Below are 25,660 nucleotides of genomic sequence, written 5' to 3'. Positions count from 1 at the left end.
AAAGGTATCTACCGGCGAGGACGGTGCCCCTTCCACATCCCGACACCACCTCCCTCTGTCCGACCTGGATCCTCAGACACGTGGATCACTGCTGTAGCCTCCTGATTCATCTCTCTGCTCCAGCCTTGCCTCCATCCAATGACTTGCCCACGGTGCTTCAGAGCAGTTAAGAGGCAATTCTACTTATACAATTCCCCTTAAAACTCTTCAGTGAACCATAATTCAAAAAGAGTCATGTACCAAAATGTTCATTGCAGCTCTATTTACAATAGCCCGGAGATGGAAACAACCTAAGTGTCCATCATCGGATGAATGGATAAAGAAGATGTGGCACATATATACAATGCAATATTATTACTCAGCCCTAAAAAGAAACAAAATTGAGCTATTTGTAATGAGGTGGATGGACCTAGAGTCTGTCATACAGAGTGAAGTAAGTCAGAAAGAGAAAGACAAATACCGTATGCTAACACATATATATGGAATTTAAGAAAAAAAAATGACATGAAGAACCTAGGGGTAAGACAGGAATAAAGACACAGACCTACTAGAGCATGGACTTGAGGATATGGGAGGGGGAAGGGTAAGCTGGGACAAAGCGAGAGAGAGGCATGGACATATATACACTACCAAACGTAAAATAGATAGCTAGTGGGAAGCAGCCGCATAGCACAGGGAGATCAGCTCGGTGCTTTGTGACCACCTGGAGGGGTGGGATAGGGAGGGTGGGAGGGAGGGAGACGCAAGAGGGAAGAGATATGGGAACATATGTATATGTATAACTGATTCACTTTGTTATACAGCAGAAACTAACACACCATTGTAAAGCAATTATACAGGATACAGTAGAATTGCACCGCCTCAGGGCCCTCTCTGGACTCTATGGACGACATGTTCCTTTGCAGCTAGACCTGTATCTTTCTTTTTGTTCTACTCGAGAGTAGCTGGCGCTTGTCGACACAATGAATGAATGGCTCTAATTATCTGGGCTTCTTTGGAACTATTTCCTAAAGGTCATCAGGGAAAGGGATTCTCCCACCACCTGAATTCCTGCAGCCAGTCTGACAAGCCCCGACACCGAGGCGGGGTGTCCGTGCAGGGGGCAGAGGGACCCAGCATTTCCTGAGTTGGTACCGGGTGCTCCGTGCTGCTCTGTTTATTCCTCACACCAGGCAGCTGAGACTCTCAGAGGCTGAGACATGCCCGGGACACAGAGCTGGTGAGGGCGGTGGCATCAGGACTGGCTGACTCCAGAGCTAGTGCCCCTTCCCCATTGCCAACTGCCTCCACACCTTATCTCTCTCTGCTGCAACTTCAGCATGGCCCCCTTGATCTTTCTGACATTGCCTGTGGTAAACCCTTTGTTTAGACCTTGGCCGGTGGAAATATTTCAAGCTCATCTTCCCTTTAACTCTAGATCCAGCTTTCTAGTTCTGCCCTTTGTTGGTCCACACCAAAGACTTCATATTCCATGTCAAGTGCTCAAACAGAGGAATACGCCTACCACTGGAACTACACCGTCTTCATAACCTTCTGCCCTGGTTTCCTGGTGTTGTAATGATTTTGGCAGTCATCCATCCATCCAATAAGTAGGAAACTAGTATATATCTGTCACTATCCTAGCTGGCGGGTGTTCACATATCATCAGAACATTATCCTTGTCTTGGAGAGAGACGGGCACATACATAGCCACAGTACACTGTGCGGAATCATGATCAAATAGAGCGATGTGCCCAGATGCTGACCCTTTATACTTTCCCCAAAACATTTGCAAGTATCTGTTATGTATGTAAATTCGTAACTCTCTGTAAGGCATGTGGCAGATTACACCAACAGAGTGTATAAGTCTGCACACTAGCTCAATATTCCATGGAATCACTGGTAGCTCAGTTCATAAATTGTTTCTGTTCTGTTTGTCAATGAGCTTCTTCACAGAACTCTGAAATGTCAGGACCTCCATCACCAAGGTGTCCCTTGTGTGAAAACCAGCAGATTCTCTAACTGAAGTGCTAAACTTACAGCATTTATGGCTCCTGAGAAGATTTTAATTGGAAACTGAAAAATGTTTCAAATTTTATTTAGTCTCCTAGAATGCTGTAAGCTGCTGGTCCATATCAACCAAGCCTCAGGGACACTGGCTGCGTATAACGTGGTGTTTGCTGGACTGCAGCTTCTGGTCCCTATAAATAAGATAACAAGGAGTATAAAAAATAAAAAAGAGAGGAGGAGATGAGAGTGGAGGGACTGAGTATGGGCTGAGCACATGAACTTGGCAACTTCAGTGATCAATGAAGGACCACTTTGTAAAATTAGAATTTGTTTTTTACTTTGTAAAATTAGAATTTGTTTTTTAACATCGTTATTGGAGTATAATTGCTTTACAATGTTGTGTTAGTTTCTGCTGTATCACAAAGTGAATCAGTTATACGTACACACATATCCCCGTATCCCCTCCCTCTTGTGTCTCCCTCCCACCCTCCCTATCCCACCCCTCTAGGTGGTCACAAAGCACTGAGCTGATCTCCCTGTGCTATGTGGCTGCTTCCCACTAGCTATCTATTTTACATTTGGTAGTGTATATATGTCCAAGCCACTCTCTCACTTCATGCCAGCTTACCCTTCCCCTCTTCTCATGTCCTCAAGTCCATTCTCTACATCTGCGTCTTTATTCCTGTCCTTCCCCTAAGTTCTCCAGAACCTTTTCTTTTTTTTTTTTTTAGACTCCATATATATGTGTTAGCATATGGTATTTGTTTTTCTATTTCTGACTTACTTCACTCTGTATGACAGACTCTAGGTCCATCCACCTCACTACAAATTACTCAATTTCCTTTCTTTTTATGGCTGAGTAATATTCCATTGTATATATGTGCCACATCTTCTTTATCCATTCATCTGTCAGTGGACACTTAGGTTGCTTCCACGTCCTGGCTATTGTAAATAGTGCTGCAATGAACATCGTGTTACATGACTCTTTTTGATTTATGGTTTTCTCAGGGTATATATGCCCAGTACTGGGATTTCTGGGTCATATGGTAATTCTGTTTTTAGTTTTTTAAGGAACCTCCATACTGTTCTCCATACTGGCTGTACCAATTTACATTCCCACCAACAGTGCAAGAGGGTCCCTTTTCTCCACACCTTCTCCAGCATTTATTGTTTGTAGAATTTTTGATGATGATCATTCTGACTGGTGTGAGGTGATACCTCACTGTAGTTTTGATTTGTATTTCTCTAACGATTAGTGATGTTGAGCATCCTTTCATGTGTTTGTTGGCAATCTGTATGTCTTCTTTGGAGAAATGTCTATTTAGGCCTTCTGCCCATTTTTGGATTGGCTTGTTTGATTTTTGATATTGAGCTGCATGAGCTGCTTGTATATTTTGGAGATTAATCCTTTGTCAGTTGCTTTGTTTGCAAACATTTTCTCCCATTCTGAGGACTGTCTTTTCATCTTGTTTATGTTTCTTTTGCTGTGCAAAAGGTTTTACATTTCATTAGGTCCCATTTGTTTATTTTTGTTTTGATTTCCATTTCACTAGGAGGTGGGTCAAAAAGGATCTTGCTGTGATTTATGTCATAGAGTGTTCTGCCTATGTTTTCCTCTAAGAGTTTTACTGTGTCTGGCCTTACATTTAGGTCTTTGATGCATTTTGAGTTTATTTTTGTGTATGGGGTTAGGGACTGTTCTAATTTCATTCTTTTACATGTAGCTGTCCAGTTTTCCCGGCACCACTTATGGAAGAGGCTGTCTTTTCTCCACTGTATATCCTTACCTCCTTTGTCAAAGATAAGGTGACCATATGTTCGTGGGTTTATCTCTGGGCTTTCTATCCTGTTCCATTGATCTATATTTCCATTTTTGTGCCAGTACCATACTGTCTTGATTACTGTAGCTTTGTAGTATAGTCTGACATCAGGGAGCTTGATTCCTCCAGCTCCATTTTTATTTCTCAAGATTGATTTGGCTGTTTGGGGTCTTTTGTGTTTCCATACAAATTGTGAAATGTTTTGTTCTAGTTCTGTGAAAAATGCTATTGGTAGTTTGACAGGGTTTGCATTGAATCTGTAGATTGCTTTGGGTAGTAAAGTCATTTTCACAATGTTGATTCTTCCAATCCAAGAACATGGTATATATCTCCATCTGTTTCTATCATCTTTAATTTCTTTCATCAGTGTCTTATAGTTTTCTACAAACAGGTCTTTTGTCTCCTTAGGTAGGTTTATTCCTAGGTATTTTATTCCTTTTGTTGTAATGGTAAATGGGAGTGTTTCCTTAATTTCTCTTTCAGATTTTTCATCATTAGTGTGTAGGAATGCAAGAGATTTCTGTGCATTAATTTTGTATCCTGCTACTTTACTAAATTCATTGATTAGCTCTAGTAGTTTTCTGGTAGCATCTTTAGGATTCTCTATGTATAGTATCATGTCATCTGCAAACAGTGACAGTTTTAGTTCTTCTTTTCCGATTTGTATTCCTTTTATTTCTTTTTCTTCTCTGATTGCTGTAGCTAAAGCTTCCAAAACTATGTTGAATAATAGCAGTGAGAGTGGGCAACCTTGTCTTATTCCTGATCTTTGTGGAAATGGTTTCAGTTTTTCACCATTGAGAACGATGTTGGCTGTGGATTTGTCATATATGGCCTTTATTATGTTGAGGTAAGCTCCCTCTGTGCCTACTTTCTGGATGGGTTTTATCATAAATGGGTGTTGAATTTTGTCGAAAGCTTTCTCTGCATCGACTGAGATGATCATATGGATTTTCTCCTTCAATTTGTTAATATGGTTTATCACATTGATTGATTTGCATATATTGAAGAATCCTTGCATTCCTGGGATAAACCCCACTTGATCATGGTGTATGATCCTTTTAATGTGCTGTTGGATTCTGTTCGCTAATATTTTCTTGAGGATTTTTGCATCTATGTTCATCAGTGATATTGGCCTGTAGTTTTCTTTTTTTGTGACATCTTTGTCTGGTTTTGGTATCAGGGTGATGGTGGCCTCGTAGAATGAGTTTGGGAGTGTTCCTCCCTCTGCTATATTTTGGAAGAGTTTGAGAAGGATAGGTGTTAGCGTTTCTCTAAATGTTTGATAGAATTCTCCTGTGAAGCCATCTGGTCCTGGGCTTTTGTTTGTTGGAATATTTTTAATCACAGTTTCATTTTAAGTGCTTGTGATTGGTTGGTTCATATTTTCTATTTCTTCCTGGTTCAGTCTTGGAAGGTTGTGCTTTTTTAAGAATTTGTCCATTTTATTGGCATATGGTTGCTTGTAGTAATCTCTCATGATTCTTTGTATTTCTGCAGTGTCAGTTGTTACTTCTCTTTTTTCATTTCTAATTCTGTTGATTTGAGTTCTTCTTTCTTTGTTTTTTTATGAGTCTGGCTAATGGTTTATCAATTTTGTTTATCGTCTCAAAGAACCAGCTTTTAGTTTTATTGATCTTTGCGATCGTTTCCTTCATTTCTTTTTCATTTATTTCTGATCTCATCTTTATGATTTCTTTCCTTCTGCTAACTTGGGGTTTTTTTTTGTTCTTCTTTCTGTAATTGCTTTAGGTTTAGAGTTAGGTTGTCTGTTTGAGATTTTTCTTGTTTCTTGAGGTAGGATTGTATTGCTGTAAACTTCCCTCTTAGAACTGCTTTTGCTGCATCCCATAGGTTTTGGGTTGTTGTGTTTTCATTGTCATTTGTTTCTAGGTATTTTTTGAAATCCTCTTTGATTTCTTTAGTGATCTCTTGGTTATTTAGTAGTGTATTGTGTAGCCTCCATGTGTGTATTTTTTACAGTTTTCTTCCTGTAATTGATGTCTAGTCTCATAGAGTTGTGGTTGGAAAAGATACTTGATATGATTTCAATTTTCTTAAATTTACCAAGGCTTGATTTGTGACCCAAGATATGATCTATCCTGGTGAATGTTCCCTGAGCGCTTGAGAAGAAAGTGTATTCTGTTGTTTTTGGATGGAATGTCCTATAAATATCCGTTACGTCCATCTTGTTTAATGTATCATTTAAAGCTTGTGTTTCCTTATTTATTTTCATTTTGGATGATCTGTCCATTGGTGAAAGTGGGGTGTTAAAGTCCTTTACTATTATTCTGTTACTGTCAATTTCCCCTTTTATGGCTGTTAGCATTTGCCTTATGTATTGAGGTGCTCCTATGTTGGGTGCATAAATATTTACAATTGTTATATCTTCTTCTTGGATTGATCCCTTGATCATTATATAGTGTCCTTCTTTGTCTCTTGTAACAGTCTTTATTTTAAAGTCTATTTTATCTGATATGAGTATTGCTACTCCAGCTTTCTTTTGATTTCCATTTCCATGGAATATCTTTTTCCATCCCCTCACTTTTAGTCCATATGCGTCCCTAGGTCTGAAGTGGGTCTCTTGTAGACAGCATATATATGGGTCTTGTTTTTGTATCCATTCAGCCAGTCTATGACTTTTGGTTGGAGCATTTTATCCATTTATATATAAGGTAATTATCGATATGTATATTCTTATTACCATTTTCTTAATTGTGTTGGGTTTGTTTTTGTACATCTTTTCCTTCTCTTGTGTTTCCTGCCTAGAGAAGTTCCTTTCGCATTTGTTGTAAAGCTGGCATGGTGGTGCTGAATTCTCTTAGCTTTTGCTTGTCTGTAAAAGCTTTAATTTGTCTATCGAATCTGAATGAGATCCTTACCGGGTAGAGTAATCTTGGTTGTAGGTTTTTCCCTTTCATCAGTTTAAATATGTCCTGCCACTCCCTTCTGGCTTGCAGAGTTTCTGCTGAAAGATCAGCTGTTAACCTTATGGGGATTCCCTTGTATGTTATTTGTTGCTTTTCCCTTGCTGCTTTTAATATTTTTCTTTGTATTTATTTTTTGATACGTTGATTAATATGTGTCTTGGCGTGTTTCTCCTTGGATTTCTCCTGTATGGGACTCTGTGTGCTTCCTCGACTTGAATGACTATTTCCTTTCCCATATTAAGGAAGTTTTCAACTATAATCTCTTCAAATATTTCTCAGTCCCTTTCTTTTTCTCTTCTTCTTCTGGGACCCCTATAATTTGAATGTTGGTGTGTTTAATGTTGTCCCAGGGGTCTCTGAGGCTGTCCTCAATTCTTTTCATTCTTTTTTCTTTATTCTGCTCTGCAGTAGTTATTTCCACCATTTTATCTTCCAGGTCACTTATCCATTCTTCCGCCTCAGTTATTCTGCTATTGATTCCTTCTAGAGAATTTTCAATTTCATTTATTGTTTTTTTCATCATTGTTTGCTCTATAGTTCTTCTAGGTCCTTGTTAAACATTTCTTGTATTTTCTCCATTCTATTTCCAAGATTTTGGATCATGTTTACTATCATTACTCTGAATTCTTTTTCAGGTAGACTGCCTATTTCCTCTTCATTTCTTTGGTCTGGTGGGTTTTTACCTTGCTCCCTCATCTGCTGTGTATTTCTCTGTCTTCTCATTTTGCTAAACTTACTGTGTTTGGGGTCTTCTTTTTGCAGGCTGCAGCTTTGTAGTTCCTGTTGTTTTTGGTGTCTTCCCCCAGTGGGTGAGGTTGGTTCAGTGGGTTGTGTAGGCTTCCTGCTGGAGGGGACTGGTGCCTGTGTTCTGGTGGATGAGGCTGGATCTTGTCTTTCTGGTGGGCAGGACTGCCCCCGGTGGTGTGTTTTGGGGTGTCTTTGAACTTATTATGATTTTAGGCAACCTCTCTGCTAATGGGTGGGGTTGTGTTCCTATATTGCTAGCTGTTTGGCATGGGATGTCCAGCAGTGGAGCTTGCTGGTCATTGAGTGGAGCTGGGTCTTAGCTTTGAGATGGAGATCTCTGGGAGAGCTCTCGCTGACTGATATTACGTGGGGCCAGGAGGTCTCTGGTGGACCAATGTCCTGACCTTGGCTCTCCCACCTCAGAGGCTCAGGACTGACACCCGGCTGGAGCACCAAAACCCTGTCAGCCACACGGCTCAGAAGAAAAGGTTGAAAAAAAGGACAGAAAAATAAAATAAAATAAAGTTATTGAAATAAAAAATATATATATAATAAAAAAATTTTTAAAGTAATAAAAAAAAAAGAGAGCAAGGAAACCAAGAAACAAATCCACAATGATAACAAGCACTAAGAACTATACTGAGATAAACATAAAACTCAGAAACCAATCAGTTTCCTACAGCAAACCCCAAGTCTGCAGTTGTCCTCAAAGTCCACCGCCTCAATTTGGGCTGATTCGTTGTCTCTTCAGCTATTCCACAGAGGCAGGGTACATGGAATTGACTGTGCAGATTTAATCCGCTGCTCCTGAGGCTGCTGGGAGAGATTTCCCTTTCTCTTCTTTGTTAGCACAGCTCCTTGGGTTCAGCTTTGCATCTGGACCTGCCTCTGCATATAGGTCATCTGAGGGCATCTGTTCTTCGCCCACACAGGACGGGGTTAAAGGAGCGGCTGATTCGGGGGCTCTGGCTCACTCAGGCCCCGGGGGGAGGGAGGGGTACGGAATGTGGGGCGAGCCTGAGGCGGCAGAGGACAGCATGACATTGCAGCAGCCTGAGTTGTGCCGTGCGTTCTCCTGGGGAAGTTGTCCCTGAGTCATGGGACAGTGGTGGGCTGCACAGGCTCCTGGGAGGGGAGGTGTGGAGAGTGACCTGCTCTCGCACCCAGGCTTCTTGGTGGCTGCAGCAGCAGCCTTAGCATCTCATGCCTGTCTCTGGTGTCTGTGCTTATAGCCGCAGCTCGCACCCATCTCTGGAGCTCGTTTAGGCCGTGCTCTGAATCCCCTCTCCTCGCACACCAAGAAACAGTGGTGTCTTGCCTCTTAGGCAGGTCCAGAGTTTTTCCCAGACTCCCTCTCGGCTAGCTGTGGTGCACTAGCCTGTTCAGGCTGTGTTGACGCAGCCAACCCCAGTCCTCTCCCTGGGATCTGACCTCCAAAGCCCAAGCCTCAGCTCCCAGCCCCCACCTGCCCTGGAGGGTGAGCAGACAAGCCTCTCGGGCTGGTGAGTGCCGGTCAGCACCGATCCTCTGTGTGGGAATCTCTCCGCTTTGCCCTCTGCACCCCTGTGGCTGCGCTCTCCTCCATGGCTCCGAAGCTTCCCCGCTGCCACCCACAGTCTCCACCAGTGAAGGGGCTTCCTAGTGTGTGGAAACTTTTCCTCCTTCACAGCTCCCTCCCAGAGGGGCAGAGCCCATCCCTATTCTTTTTTCTCTGTTTTTGCTTTTTTCTTTTGCCCTACCCAGGTACGTGGGGAGTTTCTTGCCTTTTGGGAAGTCTGAGGTCTTCTGCCAGCATTCAGTAGGTGTTTTGTAGGAGTTGTTCCACATGTAGATGTATTTTTGATGTATCTGTGGGGAGGAAGGTGATCTCCACGTCTTACTCCTCTGCCATCTTGAAGGTCCTCTCAAAATTAGAATTTTTTATATCAAGATTTTTGAAGGCTTAATACATGCCATTTCTATTATATTAATACTGCCCTCTCCAATTCCCACTCCAAAGGTAATAAACTTTTTTCTGCACTTATTATGAAAACTGAGAATATATTGCTTTGGATGGCTTTGAATTTATCGACGTGATGAAAACCAACTCAGACATGGTCTCTTTTATAAAGCAGTGGGTGTGTGTGAGAATGAGGGCTTACGTACATGTTTATAATCATGTCTGCAAAAAACTAGTACTCATGCACTTCAGGGTTTGTTTTTGATAGTTACCTGCAAAATATTGACACTGTTGGGCATTTTGGCTTGTCAGATAAGTCTCATTCCTTGAGAGTTACATGCAATGCATTTTGCTTGGTGAAAAGTGAGTTCCAAGTCTCATAGCCTTGAGAAATTTTGTTTCTTTCTCCTCTCTTACCTAGTTCCATGAGCATGTGACTGTGTCATTCTTACAGATAGGAGCTCAGGTGTGTTGATGGTACCTGGGAAAACAGATGCTAACATATTTAAACAAATACTATCATAAACGTATCTGAGCCTCATGACACATTTTCAGACTTACGTGAACCCATGTGCACGTTTTATTTGTCTTTTAAAAATAACTTACTTCTTTCCAGAAAGTGGACAAGTTGTTTTAAAATAAATATGAGATATCATTATAAATAAAATATTTTATTTATAGAATTATACATAAAATAATTATGAGATATCACTAGCATTCAAAGATAAGGACAATGGGCTTCCCTGGTGGCGCGGTGGTTGAGAGTCCGCCTGCCGATGCAGGGGACACGGGTTCGTGCCCCGGTCCGGGAAGATCCCACATGCCGTGGAGCGGCTGGTCCCGTGAGCCATGGCCGCTGAGCCTGTGCGTCCGGAGCCTGTGCTCTGCAATGGGAGAGGCCACAGCGGTGAGAGGCCCGCATACTGCAAAAAAATTTAAAAGAAAGATAAGGACAAGGAAATATAAATTTAGATAGAAAATCAATATCAATGTGAAAAAGGAAGTTGTGAGGACTAATACAATATTAAATTATTCTTCTTACTTCCTGACAATGAGGTGGAAAAAGGAGACATGGCAAGTTATAGCTCTCAGTATTAGCCATGAGGCAGCATTCTGGAACTACCCTTAAAAGGGAATTTCTCTTTTTGGAACGCCTGTGTGACCAAGGGCTGTGAGTGGGAAGTGATTTCTTGACCTAAAACTCTTTTTGGCTTCTCTGCAGCGGCCCCAGACCCCTCAGAGTCAAATCTCACAGATTTGCTTTCCTTTCAGTGATGAGGAAATTTGAGAAGCTCCCAGAATCTAAGGTGATCTTCGATGCAGATGTTGCTGTGCTGGTCAAGTCCGAAGTTCCCGGTTCTGAGTCCTCACTGACGCAGTGCTTGGCAGGTGAGGGGCCGGGCTCCTGGGTGGTGCCGTACGAATATGCTGTGCTGATCTTGCAAGACACATCAAGTACAACCCTTGAAATGATCATCAGATATACGGTATAAAAAATACTTTGTAAATCACTTGATTCTCAAAATGTGCATCCAACTCATAATTTCAGTTAGAAGTTTATAGTGCATCCACCACCTGCCAAGAACGAGGCTCTGCCAGATGTTAGGGAGCAGAATTGAAGGACATTCGTTCCTTGTAGAGCATTTTGTCCAGATCAGGAGATGTATTTGTTTATTTCAGCGGTCAGGCCAGGGATGGGTAATAACAACTACCACTTATTGAGTATTCATCTTTACGAGCATTGTCTCATAATCCTACAGTCCTCCATGAATAGTCATTGTAACCCATGTTACTGTGTGTGTGTGTGTGTGTGTGTGTGTGTGTGTGTGTGTTTGGGGGGGCAGGGAGTAGGGGTATGTGTCCGTCTGTCCTCAGCATCTCCTGAGGGACAGGTGGGTGACTGTCCCATGGTGCTTGCAGACTGTGCACTAGATGAAACCTGCAGCTTCCTCACAGTGTCCACGGCGGGATCACAAGTCTCCTGCGATTTCTATGCTTGGGCAAGTGACAACTTCGCCTGCACAACTTCTGGTCGGGTGAGTCATGGCAGCTGCATGGTGGGCCTGTCTCTTGTCTTACATCAGACATGCCCTGATTGAATTGACACCACTTTGATCAGGTGATGGAATGAGATTGTCAATAGCTGATCCCACGTTACCTCCATTTCTTCAAAACAATGGGACTTTGGGAAATTGAAACTGCAGAGGACCAGTGATGGCTCAGGATGAAGTTAACTTAGGGACTGTTTATCTGAGCAGCACCATTTTCAAACAGATCCATCAGAAGAGGATTTCAGTGATGAGCCCCCTCCTTCTGTCCCCCACCTGTTTATCTCATTGGGCAGCTTGGGCCACTGGACACACCAGGACATTGTCCAGAGACCAAAATACCATATGTCTCTTTGAGCCCCAGACCCCAGCATTCCTTCCCATTGTAGAAGTAAAACATGATTATGGCTTAAAACGGAAAAGAAAGTTAAATATTAGTTAGAACCACATGAAATTGCTGTTTCAGTAAGTGAAAGCTGGTCGGGTATCAGCAATTTCATTGTTACCATGAATTAGGACAGAAAGGTATGCAGTGAAAAGCAATTCTCCTAACTTCCTAACTCTTAGCCACATGCAAATCTCCATTTTCACTCCTCCATTCCTTATGGATCCTTCCAGAACATTTCTATGTGTTTATAAGTGTTTATTACATAAAAACATTTTTGTTTACATGCTAATATTTTACAGTACATATTCTTTTCTACCTTGATTTTCTTACGTAATATTTATCTTTCTGTATCTAAAAAATGACCCTTGTTCTTTTTAATGGCAACATACCAATCCATTCTTTGCATGGACCTCATTTATCTCACATTTAAGGGCATATAGATTTGTTAGCAGTTTTTTAAAATACATTTATTTATTTTATTTATTTATTTTTGGCTGCGTTGGGTCTTTGTTGCTGCATGTGGGCTTTCTCTAGTTGTGGCGAGTGGGGGCCACTCTTAGTTGCGGTGTGCGGGCTCCTCATTGCGGTGACTTCTCTTGTTGTGGAGCACGGGCTCTAGGCGTGCGGGTTTCAGTAGTTGTAGCACACGGGCTCAGTAGTTGTGGCTCACGGGGTCTAGAGCGCAGGCTCAGTAGTTGTGGCGCATGGGCTTAGTTGCTCCTCGGCATGTGGGATCTTCCCAGACCAGGGCTCGAACCCGTGTCCCCTGCATTGACAGGTGGATTCTTAACCACTGTATCACCAGGGAAGTCCCCTGTTAGCAGTTTTGCATCAGCACCAGGTACCAGTGCTTGTGTGCAAGTGCATATTCATAAGTGACAGCCCAGAAACCGCATGGAAGGTGGACCCCTGAATTTTAGGACTCAAGCTGGGGCCTGGAGCTGTAGGATCTTGAGAAAAGTAGGGAGCTGTCTTGGATTGAATCTCAACCCTGTCATTTTGGGGCTGTTTACCATGTGCAGGTTCCTTAACCTCTGTCTCGTCATTGGTAAGATGGAGTCTGGTGAGGATCTGAGAGACTAACTCCATACACACAGTAGATTGCTGAGGACACATTCACTTCTTTGAGTTTAAAGCATTTTGAGGAGGATAACGGCGCCTTTGTTTGTTTTTGTGATCATGATTCAGACCTGCCTTAAGATATATCAGGGGGAAAAGGGGGTGGGGTGGGGGAGGGAGGATGGGCTAGTAGACTGGTGACACTCAGCAAGAACTCACCACCTTAACCCATTAAGGTCAGTACTGAGCCATGCTCTCAGTGTCACCTCTCCTGCCCTGGGACAGTGCAGACAGGCTGGGCTTATTTGTTATCAGGGTCCAGGTGGTGCTCCCACATCTTGGCTGGTCCATGGTGAGTGATTCTGCTAATAATGGGACACCTCTGTCCAGACTTCTGTCAGGTCCTTTGTGGTCTGAGGGTCACAGCTGTCAGTGACAGTGGTTCCCTAGGCAACTGTCACGTCCTTGGGAATCCCTGATCTAAAGAACGTCTGCTACTTGTGTTTCCCTAAGGGATCAGAACCAGCTTATAGAATTAAAAATAACAGAAGGAGCTGACATTTGTTGAGCGCTTACTAAGCACCTGGCATTTCTGTGAGTCAATATCTTAGGTTATTGATCATCTGACCCTCTGCTGACAGCTCCTTGCTCAGTAAGTGTGGATTTTAGTCTACAAGATATACAACATTTCATTTTATTAAAAAAGACAAAAGAAGAACTAACTCCAACTTCAACCCCTCAGCCCACGAGAGACACTGTCTTACAGGGAGAGTAGTTAGAAGGCGACTCTGGAGCCAGGTTGCCTGGGTTCAAGTCCCAGTCCCACTACTTGCTTGTTGCTCTTTTGCACCTTGGTTCCTCAGAGCCCCCATAAATATGGGGTAATAACGGCACCCGCGTCACAGGACTGTTGTGAAGTCATACCTGGGAAAACTCACAGGACAGTTTCTGCTGCAGAGGAAATGCTCAGTGACCTTTGTCCTAGTCGTCACCATGGTTGTTAGTGTCTTATCCACACATCAGGTCGACGGGGATTCCATCTCAACCATTAGAAAGGCTCCTCTCCGGGGCCGGGGCCCTGCAGTGCCTTTGACCGTGAGGGATCGGTCCACTCAGCCCAGAGCCGAGGCCACGGTCCCAGGAGCCGACTTCAGGCCCCTTGGCGCCACTGGGTCTGGGGCAGGCTCGGGGTGGGGAAGGGACCCTTGCTGAGGCAGGGGCCCCGTGCTTTGGGTTACCTCCGCCCCCTCCCTCAGTGCCCGCCGCCACCCAGCAGAGCCTGACTGCAGACGGGGCCAGTGCTCCTGTAATCTGGGACCCAAGACTCAGGTCCTTCTCAGTCTGCAGGAATCCCGCCTCCTCAAAGGCCCTTCTTCCCTCCTCAGACCATCATCCGTTCAGTGAGTTTGGGTTTTTTTCAAAAAGCAAGGAGAGCTGTTGCCTTCAAATAGCCTTTGTTTTAGCCTCTGCCCTCCCCAAATTCCCAAAATTGAACTGGGAAACTCAAAGTTGGGCAACTTTGCAGGGGGTGGGGGTAGGGAGGGGGCAAAATACTAGAAACAAGACAGAAATTGATACAGATTTAGCCTACCACGCCCACACAGCAAGAGCTCTGGACCTAGGGGTCAGAGGCACTGGAAAACAGCAAGATCTTTAGAAGCCTGACCTCCCCATTTCCAGGCTAAAGAACCTTCCCCTGATCCTTCCTGTGTACAAGCTGTGTGCCAAACAAGGTCTTCCCTGGGCTGGACCCTGCCTCTCTCTCTCTCTCTCTCTCTCTCCTCCCATCATGCCCCTCTCATAACTGACAGTCCCTGAGAACAACTAGACCTAGTTAATGAAAACACCCACGGGATCCCAGGTCTCCATCTCTGCCGTTTCTTCTGCTTACAATCCCCCTTCTCTTGTTTCCACCTGACAAACTCTTATTTATACGTCAGAACCCCACCCAGATTCACTTTTTCTGGGAAAATTTTCTAGCTCCCCTTTCTCAATAGAGTTAACCACTCCTTCTTCAGGGGTAATTATCTCCTCTTTTATTACACATGTCTTTGCAGCTAACACTCTGGGCTGGAATTTACTGCTTACATGTCTGTGTGCTTCAATAGATGGGGAGAAACTAAGGAGCAGGAATCTTCTATTTATCTTTGTAAGCCCCGTGCCTAGCTTTGGTTAGAGTTTAATAAATGTTTGTTGAATTTAATTGTTAAGTGTCACCGGACGATAATTCAGCCTCTTTCCACGTTTAGGAGGAAGATGCACTGGGGACCTCGAAGGCCACCAGCTTTGGAAGTCTGATGTGCCAGGTGAAAGCGAGGAGCAGAGGTGGAGACTCTCCAGCTGTGTATCTGAAAAAGGGTAGGTTGATGAGCTGGGTAGCTCGGGGCCCCAGTGGCTTAGCCTGTTCAGTGTCTGGGGCTGCTTTCCCGCAAGACGCGTTTAGAGAGGAGCCATGCTGCCCCCAGTGCAAGGGACAGGGAGGCCCATCCTGCAGGTGAGCGATTCAGTTGCAGAGCAGACACGAAGGCTGCGGGCAGAGGCCAGCTGAGTCCACACTGTGTGCCCTGTGCAAGCTCATGTGGCTGCCTGTGATACGGGGGTGTCCCCAGCAGGGCCATAGGCCCTGGGCTCCCTGCAGCTGCCCATCCTGGCCCTCCATCTCACGGAGCTTCACTCCCCTCTCCCTTTCCTGTCCACCCTCCCCAGAAGCTGTCAGACCTTCTCATAAGCAGCCAGACCTCCAAGCTCTTGTCTCTCTCTGCCCTGCACTCAGGACCTCCCTGGCTGCAGTGTGTATGCACGTTACCTGGGGGCTGGTAACATTGCAGATGCCGAGTCAGTAAGTCAGGGTAAGGCCAAGATTTTGCCTATCAAATAACCTCTCAGGGACGCCAAAGCAGCTGGTCCCTGGACTGCACTTTGAGTAGCGAAGCCGTCTCGTGTTTTATAGTTTACAGCTCACTTCCCCAGACACCTTTCATTCCACCCTCACAGAGATTCTTGAAGGAAGGTGGAAATGGGATCATAATCCCTGTTTTACGGATGAGAAAACTGAGGCTCAGAGAGATTAAGAGTGTTGCACAAGGTCATATTGCTAGTAAATTGGGGATCTGGGTTTGAATCTAAGTGCGTCTGATTCCCCTACACGGCCTCACAGAGGGGGTCAGGGAGATACTTTTGGTCGCTGTAACGAAGCAGTGGGTCTTTCCCAAGAATCCTACAGCCTGCACGACTCTGCCCTATCCATCAGGGCCAAGAGAGGGGACAGCAGTGCAGGGTCCTGAGCCCTGGCCCACGACTACGCTCTGCCCGTGAGCTATGATGCCCTTTCTAGTCACCGCTCTCCCGGCCTCGCTTCCTGCGGTTAAGGGTGAGGGGGCTGGAGCCCACCTGGGGGGTTGACCCCAGCTCTGCTACCACGAGCTGTGTGTGACGGTGGACAAGTTCCTTGACATTGTAGGCTGCTGTGATTCCGTTAGTCAAATAGGAGTCGCAGGTGAACTGAGGTTGTTGGGGGGTGGGAATGAGGATGCTTTCAGAATGATGCAATGCTTTTAAAACAGTGTGTGGCGTGTGGTAAAGAGCCAGAGGAGGGCTTCTACGATCCTTGTCACTCTTGCTAACAGTTTCCCGATGACCTGAGGCAATGGCTGTGGACCGGAAGATAGGCCAGGGGACCTGAGCGAGGACTGGGGTGGGGGTGGGGCGTTGGAATGAAGGTGGCAGGCATGTCACTTCCTTAGGTCTGAAGCTCCGGGCAGGCAGCCTGCTCCCAGCAGCTTCAGAATTGCGCTGCGAGCAGCTGGCGATGGAGAGGATGCCTTGGACCAGGGCCAGGGCCTCGACCGACCTCGGTAGCAGGCTCAGCCCACGGCAGGGACAAGCGTCTGTGTACTTTTGTCTCTGGTCCTTCTTTCGCCTAATACCTCCATCCTGTCTGAAATGAGAGCTCCCCTGGGAGAATGGAGTCCAGCAGAGCTGGGTTTTCTGTGATCTCTGGCCAGGTTTTAGAATTTCTGCCCATGTTTATTCCAATTATTTTTACTACCCATTTTGAAAAATGACAGAGCACAGAGATTATTTTCTGAAAAGGAAAACCAAAACAAAACAAGTAACCCCTCTCAAAAATGTTCTTTAAAACCCTACTTTGGCCTTTTATCATATTTTTTAAAAAAGGCAATTGTATTTCTTTTTAAGTGTTTGTTATTTTTTTCTCCTCCTTGTCTCCTGAAAGTTTATACTTTGGGGGAAAATTGCAAGGGAAATTGTGAAGCTTCTTTGCTGCCAAGCTAAATCAAGGGCAGAAATGTTTTTTGCCTTTTTTTGTTTTGTTTTGCCTTTTTTTGGTTTTGTTTTGTTTTGCCTTTTATATTTTCAAGCAGAAAATGCACAGACCCAGCCATTCTGGGTTCTGTTGTAATGAAAAGAGAAGGGAGGTAAACTGGATCTGGCTTTAGACTCCCCCGCTCCCAATGTACTAGTTCTATCTTTGATCAGGAACAACTTCTTTATTTTACTTTCTGTAAAGTGGCAATAAAGTGGCACAGCTGAGCAGAAAAGGACACAGTTTCTGAAAGTCTCCTGCACAGTCCATGGCACCCAGTAGGTAGTCAGCATGTCCCTCCACATGCCTGCGCTTAAGTGACCTGGAAGATGGGACAGCTTGGTCCATCCTCCAGGGCCGTCCTCTGTCCATACCCACTTAAGGTCCGTGGCCTTGACTGTGGAGGAGGAGCCATGTGATTTTTCAGTATCAAAGGAAGTCAGGACCTGAAGGTTCCTTGGAGATTATCTAGCCCTCATGTCACAGGTGAAGCCTAGAAACAGGAAGCATCTTGTCCCACTGCATCCAGGTAGACCAAGGACTGTAGGCCCGACCACCCCCAACTAGGGAACATCTCCCAGACCTGCTCCATTGTCTAGGACTCCACCACCGTGTGGGTGAGCCCAGCACTGCACGCCCCATACATGTTTACTGAGTGCCCGTGGAAGGATACACACTTCGCAGGTGCTGTGGATGCCGCTGTGATCGAAACAGACAGAATCCCTGATTGATAGAGGAATTGGTCCAGCAATAAAAGCACTTCAAGAGGGTGATAAGTGCTTTGATGAAAATGAAACAGGACTTTGGGGTAAAGACGGACGTGGGCTACCTAGAAGAGCCAAATTCGTGGAGAAGAAAGTGGAACAGTAGTTACTCAGGGCTGGGGGAGCGGGGAGTGGGGAGTTAGTATTTGATGGGGACAGAGTTTCAGTTGGGAGGATGAAAAGTTCTGGAGGTGGATGGGGTGATGGTGCACGATATCATGAATGTTCTTAACGCCACTGAACTATACAGTTAAAACAGTTAAAGTGGTAAATTTTTATGTATATTTTATGACAATTTAAAAAGGAAAAGAAAAATGAACATGAGCTGCTTTGGGTGCTCAGGGAAGGAACTTCAGAGAAGGGAATGTCGGAACTAAGGATGAGAAGGAGCCCACCATGCCCAGATCTCAGGGCAGGCGGTCCTCTGTGCAGGCTGTGGGAGGATGCCCAGTGAGCTGAGACGTGGCCCTACCATCCAGGGCAGCACTGTGCAGTAGAACTTTCTGCAGGGATGGAAATGCTCAATAAATCTCTGCTGTCCAAAATGACAGCCAGTAGCCACAGGTAGCCACTGAGCACTTGGAATGTGGCTACTGCAGCATGAACTCTGACGAACTGAAATTGATCTTCGAGTAGTCACACATGGCTTGTGACTCCTGCTTGTGAGAGCGGGGACTGTGTCCGGGGAATCACAGCTGGTGGGGCAGCAGTAGCTGTCTCAAGTGGCTTAACTGTAGCGTGAAGGATGACAGAGCCTTGGTAGAGGCACAGACAGAATGTAAGAGAGATCAAGGGAGGGAGATGAATTCTAACTGTATAAAGCTGGGAGATGGGCCCTTTAAGTCAAGCTGGGCTTTGGCGAAGGGTGGGCGGGGGCTTGGCCTGGCACAGTTAGAGGACAGTCAGGCAGAGGGGGGCTGTGTGAGCGAAGGCTTGGAGGAAGAAGATGCTGGCTTTTTGGAGACCTGTAATGTATCTGCTGAGCGTCAGCTAAGGGCCAAGCTCATGGTTCAGCCTTTTAATGTCCAGTCTGTCGTTTCATCTGCTCAGCATCTGTGAGGATTATATACCGTCCTCGCCGGTTACAGAAGGGAAAGCTGAGGCTCAGAGGACCTAAGAACTCACTTGCCAGGGGTGCTGCGGGAATTTGCACTCGGGTCTGCCTGATTCTGAAGCTTGCACTCTTGCTCCCACGCTGTAAGGTCTCCACCACCTTTAGGTTCATGTGTTGGTTAAGACCTGGTGACCTGTCAGGCCACTGGGAGGTCAGGGTGGCCAGGAGCACAGGCTCTGGTGTTCTTTCTGCCACCAGCAGCCGTGTGAACCTAGGCCAGACTGTTCACTCGTTAAGGTTCCCTTTCCTCAAGTGCAAAATGGATATAATAATAGAACAGACATGTTGGCTATAGTGAAATATATATATCTGAAAAAACCTCATATTTGCAAAATCATGCTCTAAAAATAACTGGGCTTTTATGGGAAAACGAGACTTAGGGACAGGCAAAACTCAAACCATGCCACTTCTAGCCAGAGGACTGACAAAAACAATAACAATCCTATTTAAAATGCTAGCAAAACTTTAAAAAGAGACATATTGAATCCATCACAAAGAAATGCTACAGTAAATGTGAAGGGCGCGTAGCTTGATGGGGGAGGGGAAGGCCTGAAGAGGTTGAGGCGCACAGATGCACGAAGAGAAGGGACAATGCAGTCCTCACTCTGAAGACAGAGCCGCTGGCCGGTCTGAGGCAAGAGGAAATCCGTGGGCTGATGGGCATCATGTGGTCCTGTGTTTCTGCAGCTTGCTGCCTTCAGCTGCTTGTGTATGTGCTGCATTCACCCGTAGTTGGATGACACAAGGCAGCAACAAGCTGGGAACACTGCAGATCAACCAGTGCAACCTCAGCATTGCAGCGGCCGAGCTGCCTGTGCACCACGTGTTCAAACCACTTTGCCTTACAGAAACACACGTGACAGCAGAGTGGTCTGAACCGAACTCAAGGGCAGTGAACATTAAATGAGGCCATCTAGGTAAAGCACGTGGCCTGGTGTCTGTGTGTATAGTTAGAGCTCAATAAATATTTGCTGGTAATAATAAAAACCATAATAAATGCCATTTCTCCACACCTCCCCTTCAGACCCTCAAAGGTATGGTGGGTGTTTGTCTAGGTCTGCTGGTTTGGGGCCGTGGCTTTGGTGGGCTCCATTGCTCTGCACACACGGGAGGCCCAGGATTTTCATGGCACAGAGAGCATCTTGGTGGACCGCACCCTGTACCTGGTGTGGTCAGAGGGCCCACTGTCATTTGACCAGCACGCTCTGCTCAACTCTGCATTGTTTTGAGATCTTAAAAAAATTTTTTTTCTACCTTTTCCCCAGGCCAAGAATTCACCATGACAGGTCAGAAAAGCTTTGAACAGACTGGTTTCCAAAATGTGCTCTCTGGAATGTACAGCCCCGTCACCTTCTCAGCGTCAGGAGCCAGTCTGACCGAAGTCCATCTCTTCTGTCTTCTTGCCTGTGACCGTGATTCCTGTTGCGATGGCTTCATCCTCACGCAGGTCCAAGGAGGTAATATGACAGTGAGGGCTGGGGCTTCCCTCTTCCACGACCTGTGGTCTACAAAGTTTGGGGAAGGTGCGGGATTGCAGAAGACAGGATCCACAACACGGAGAATGCCTGGGGAAGCGGCCACACTCACTTAGAAAGTGATATTCACAAAGTTAGGGACTATCATGACCCTTCCAACAGATCACATACTATGTTGGCCACTTTGTGTTTGAATACCACGTTTTTCCTTAGTGCTGCCTTCAGAGGAGGTATTTCGAGCTCCATTTTCACAAACCAGGAAACTGAGGCTCAGAGAATTCAACTAGCTGCTCCTACTCACCCTGCTCATGACACGGTCACGAGTGATGGAGCTGAGATTTGAGCCCAGGTGTATCTTCAACAGCATCTCACTGCCGCCTCTGAAGCCTGGACCCACCACATTTGGTTGAAAAATGTTAGTTCATTCCCATCACCCATGATCGTTCATTCAGTGATTATTTATTGAGTGCCTACTGTATACCAGGTCATGTGACCCATAGGGCTGGAATTTTCAATTGTCTCTCAACAGTGGGAATAGACTTCTGTTTACAGAAATAAATCCGTGTCCTTGGCTACGTAGCCTCGTGGTTGCTGAGAAGGGGCTTAGGTCAGACGGACCTGGGTTCTAGTCATCACTCTGTAACTATCTCACTTTTCTTGAACAAATTGCTTAAACTAAGTTGTAGGTCCCTTATCCATGAAAGAGAGATAATGATAATTCCTATTTGACTATTCGTTATAAAGATACTGGGTGCAAAATGCTGGACTTGAGCTTGGCTCCTGGTATGCTATTAATTTAGTGACAGAGGGACTTCCCTGTGACCAACTGCATGATTGGCAGCTTCAGCTAATGGAGAATTCTGAAGATTAAAAAATATATAAAGTAGTCTTATATATCTTTTTATGACCCTCACTTCCAGTCAGCTATAAACCTTAAGTGATCACCATACCTGTGAAATCCAATGTTCCAGGTATTGGGAATCTATAAAAGGAGCTTAGAATGTGGTCGGGGAGGTGAAGGTACCATGAAGGACCATAACCTTCACTCCCTCATCTGTGCTGTCATCCAGGCACGTATGGAGCTCCGCTGTGCACAAGGCTCGATACACAAGGCGACACAAGTGTCTGAGGCCGTAGGAGGCTTGAGTGTAGAGGAAGGAGATGTCAAGGGGGCTTGGTGGTCAGGGAGAGCCTTCTGGAAGAGGAGAGACTTGATCCAGGCTTTGCAGGATGGGTAATGTTTAGATGGTAAGAGAGGAGAGAGAGTCTGGTCAGAGTGGGTATTCCTGGGAGCTGAGCTCAGTCGGGGAGACCACGTATTCTGGGGAACATCATCTATGACACTGGACTTATTGGTCTACAGACCCAAGGCTATGATCAATTCCAGCATCCGTACATCATTCCCTCCAGACTCAGAGGTAGGTACTTTTGGCTGTCTAGCTTCATCACCTGGTGGGACAGTTGTATGGTGAGTGATGGAAGATATCGGATGTCAGATTTGGTGATGGGAAAGGGAGATTTGGGAAGGTCCATATGGAGTGGGTATATGCTAAGTATGAAGTGGCTTTAAGACATTCACAAAATGTGGACTGAGCTTTTGGATACAAAGATGCAGAGCTCAGAGAGGGGGTCTGGGTGGGAGATGGAAATGTGTGAACAGCCAGCGTTGAGGTCGTAGCAGAGGTGTAGGTACGGATGGATTTCCTAGGAAGGGGGTGCTGGGTGAGAAGATGGAGGAGGGTGGGACTGATCCCTGGGGAATATCTACATAACTGATGAAGAATCTGCATAGAAGACAGAGAGGAGGAGACCCAGGAGAGCAGCAGGTCATAGAAACTAGACTGGAGACGGTTGAAAGCTGAAGGAAGTTGTCAACAGTTTTGAATGCTGCTGGGTGTTCAGACAAGGTGACTCCTGAAAAATGCTGAGGTCAGCTCGCAGTGGTCAGCAGAGGCTACAGTGAGAATGTACTGTTGGAGGTCAAAGGAACCCAGGCAGGAATGTGGATTGAAGTAAGCTGAATCCTAAAATTCCTTCTAGGTTTAATGCTTTGTGGTTATGTGATGCGCATTCATGTCAGTGTTTAGATAAGCAAAAAAAATAGACATTGTACACACACATATACACAGACACACGCACACAGGCACACCTCATTTTATTGTACTTTATCGTGCTTCGTAGATGCTGCGTTTTTTTACAAATTGAAGGTTTGTGGCAACCCTGCGCCGAGCAAGTCTATCGCGCCATTTTTCCAGTGGCATTTGCTCGCTTTGTGTCTCTGTGTCACATTTTGGTAACTCTCAAAATTTGTCAGACTCTTTCATTATTATTACATTTGTCATGGTGATCTGTGATCAGTGATCTTTGACGTTACTGTTGTAGAAAAGATTACGACTCGCTGAAGGCTCAGATGCTGGTTAGCATATTTTAGCAACAAGGCACTTTTAAAGTAAGGTATGAACTTTGTTTTTTTAGACATAATGCTCTTGCACCCTTAGTAGACTACAGTATAGTGTGAACATAACTTTTATAGGTACTGGGAAACCAAAAATTCCACGTGACTCACTTTCTTGCAACTTGTGCTTTATTGTGGTGGCCTGGAACCAGACCTGCGACTGCTCTGAGGTGTGTCTGTATATGTCTTCTTGATGTGTGCCTATATTTAGAAACACTGCAATTCAAATCCAGGGTGCTTTCTGCCTTCTTTAATCTTAATGTCTTTTCTGAGGATACCACAATTTCCCCAGATGTTCGATTACTCACCAGACCACAAGATTTTTCAAATTGGAAAGGTTGACTTCATTTTCCTTAGGATCATCTATGGAGTAATTACTTTGTTCTGGGGAGCAGTAAAGCCCACACAATCCTTTTTTCCATGACACTTCTGGCTAGCAGTTTGCCTGTCTTTCCCTCCCAGTGTAACCCGTGATCCGTGAATTATGTTGATCTGAACAACCACCTCGCAATGCTGCAAATTAAGCTTTTCTTTGAGACACACATCAAACATCAGGCAGATGTTTTTCCCAGTCTCGTCTGATGGGCAGTCCTGGAATTTTAACTTGTGAAGCTTTGGCTGGATCTGCTGATGACCAGGAACAGAATCCCGCTACATGCTTTTACTGCAGTCTGGAAGGGCATTTAATTTCTGGTAGAGTCCCCCTCCTCCCTGCCCCCTCCTCCCCTGCAGGACTCCAGCCCCTCCAACCTCCAACCCTGAAATGGCTTTGTTTCCACTGATAATTATTAGTGAAAATCCATGAGACTTCTGGACCTACATTTCATGAGCCTACTTGTAACACAACAAGGAGTTGAGGCAACTTGGAAATGGGGTTCAGTGGCACTTGTGTGGCCTGAGGCTCCTGGGAGCGTAATTGAAGCTGGCTCACGTGATCAGCAAAGTGATTTCAAATCTCCAGCTGGCGCCCACCTCTCAGACACCCGGAGTTCTCATCGACACTTGAGCATTAGTTAAAGAAGAAAGCTGCCTGCGTTTCTCTTCCCAGGTCTGAGAGCCGGAGGAAAAACGTGCCCCACCTCTTGTTTAAGTCCATGATTCTTTCTTTGGCTTCGGAGTGGGGCAGCCGCAGAGCTCAGGCTTCCTCTGGGCTCTCGGCAGGCGCTTTCGCACCCCTGCTGCCCTGTGCTCGGCTCCGGCTCTGGGTCCGGCCAGGCCGGGCGAGGCACTCACTGCCCTCTGGTCCTTCCTCTAGTTCTGTGCAGTCACTCAAACAGCCCCATCTGTGAAGTGAAGTGGCCTCACCAGCTCAGGGATTCTGACACCCGGCTGTGCGCTAGGATCACCTGTGGTGCTGTTCACAGGACTAATTCCCAAATGCCACCCTTGCGACCTGTCAAGTCGGAACCTCTGTAGTTCGTGCCCAGGAACAAGCACTTTCAAAACTCTCTCTGTGATTTTGATATAATCGGTCTAAACACCCTGGTTTGAGAACCACCGAGTTAGTGGGTCTCTCAGGTAACTTTTTACCACAGAGATGCCGCTGGTGATAATGATGACGATTAGTTTTAACTACTCAGGTTAAAAGTGGGACAGGAGAGAACAAATGTCAAATTCATAAGCCAGGCATCCGTGAGTCACCTACATTGGGGAAATTTTGGTGCAAGAAGTTTGAAACTTATCTGGATTTGGACATAAGTTAGGATAAAGAAGGGAATAGGAGCTGCGGGGTGGTATGTTTCCTTTTTCTTTTCTTTTCTTCTTTTCCCCCAGGAGAATCTGAACAACTATACTACCTAGCAGGGTTATGTATCCAAATAATACATAAAGTATTTAGTTTCTAGATCTCAGTAAATTCGGGCAACGTCCTTAACTTATATGAAGCTCAGTTTCCTCATCCGTGAGATGGAGAAAATAATGTCAATAAGAATTAAGGAGATTAATATACTTAAAGCACTTATCATAGTGGATGGCACATCACAGGCATCCAAAACATTTGATTTACTATATTTACCAAACTAAAATCCCTATCAAATTCAGTTAGCGTGGGGGTAGGATTTTCTGCTACTGAATAAATTCATAACATTAGGGTAGCTTTTTTAAAATTCAGAGTTAGAAGATATATTCAAGACAAAATAGTCCAATGCCTTCCAATTACCAAATCTAGTAATGGATTTCTCTCTATGCATCCCGGGGATATGGGCACACAGCCTTGGCTTGGTTACATCCAGAGACAAGGAGCTCATTTCCTAACAGGGAAGCTTTTGCCATGGGTGTATAGCGCTTGGCTTTTAATAGTTCCTTACTTTGAATCTAAATACTGCTTCCTGAGCTCCTTCAAGATTGATCTCCTGTTTGTGTGTGTGTGTGTGTGTGTGTCTGTGTGTGTGTGTGTGTGTGTGTGTGTGTGTGTCTACAAGAATGAGAGACAGAGAGAGAGACAGAGAGAGCTGTTTATTTCCTTGAAGCCTCAAAAAGATGGAAAATGGAGACAGAGGATTCTGGCAGTAAGACCCCTGGTGGTATCAGAGGTGTCATTGCTGCTGTCCCCATGAAGAAGGGCTCTCATGGAGGAGGAGGTGGTGTCCCTCCTCTCAGGAATTTTCCA

The 25,660-nt window shown here is 45.2% G+C and overlaps 1 protein-coding gene across 1 annotated transcript in view; it reads left to right on the top strand.

Annotated features, from left to right (window-relative positions):
* Positions 1-25,660, top strand: part of TG (thyroglobulin) — a 169,993-nt gene that overhangs the window by 61,523 nt on the left and 82,810 nt on the right. The window contains exons 23-26 of the mRNA XM_089898699.1: positions 10,698-10,814; positions 11,346-11,461; positions 15,170-15,278; positions 20,388-20,579. Coding sequence (XP_089754825.1) covers positions 10,698-10,814; positions 11,346-11,461; positions 15,170-15,278; positions 20,388-20,579 — 534 coding nt within the window. The remainder of the gene's footprint in view (positions 1-10,697; positions 10,815-11,345; positions 11,462-15,169; positions 15,279-20,387; positions 20,580-25,660) is intronic.

The sequence above is a fragment of the Delphinapterus leucas genome, chromosome 17 (assembly GCF_059928025.1).
Source record: "Delphinapterus leucas isolate spDelLeu-1000000601 "Yukka" chromosome 17, BTC_Dleu_Yukka2, whole genome shotgun sequence".
Taxonomy (NCBI): domain Eukaryota; kingdom Metazoa; phylum Chordata; class Mammalia; order Artiodactyla; family Monodontidae; genus Delphinapterus; species Delphinapterus leucas.
This window is presented reverse-complemented; position numbering and strand designations above follow the sequence as displayed.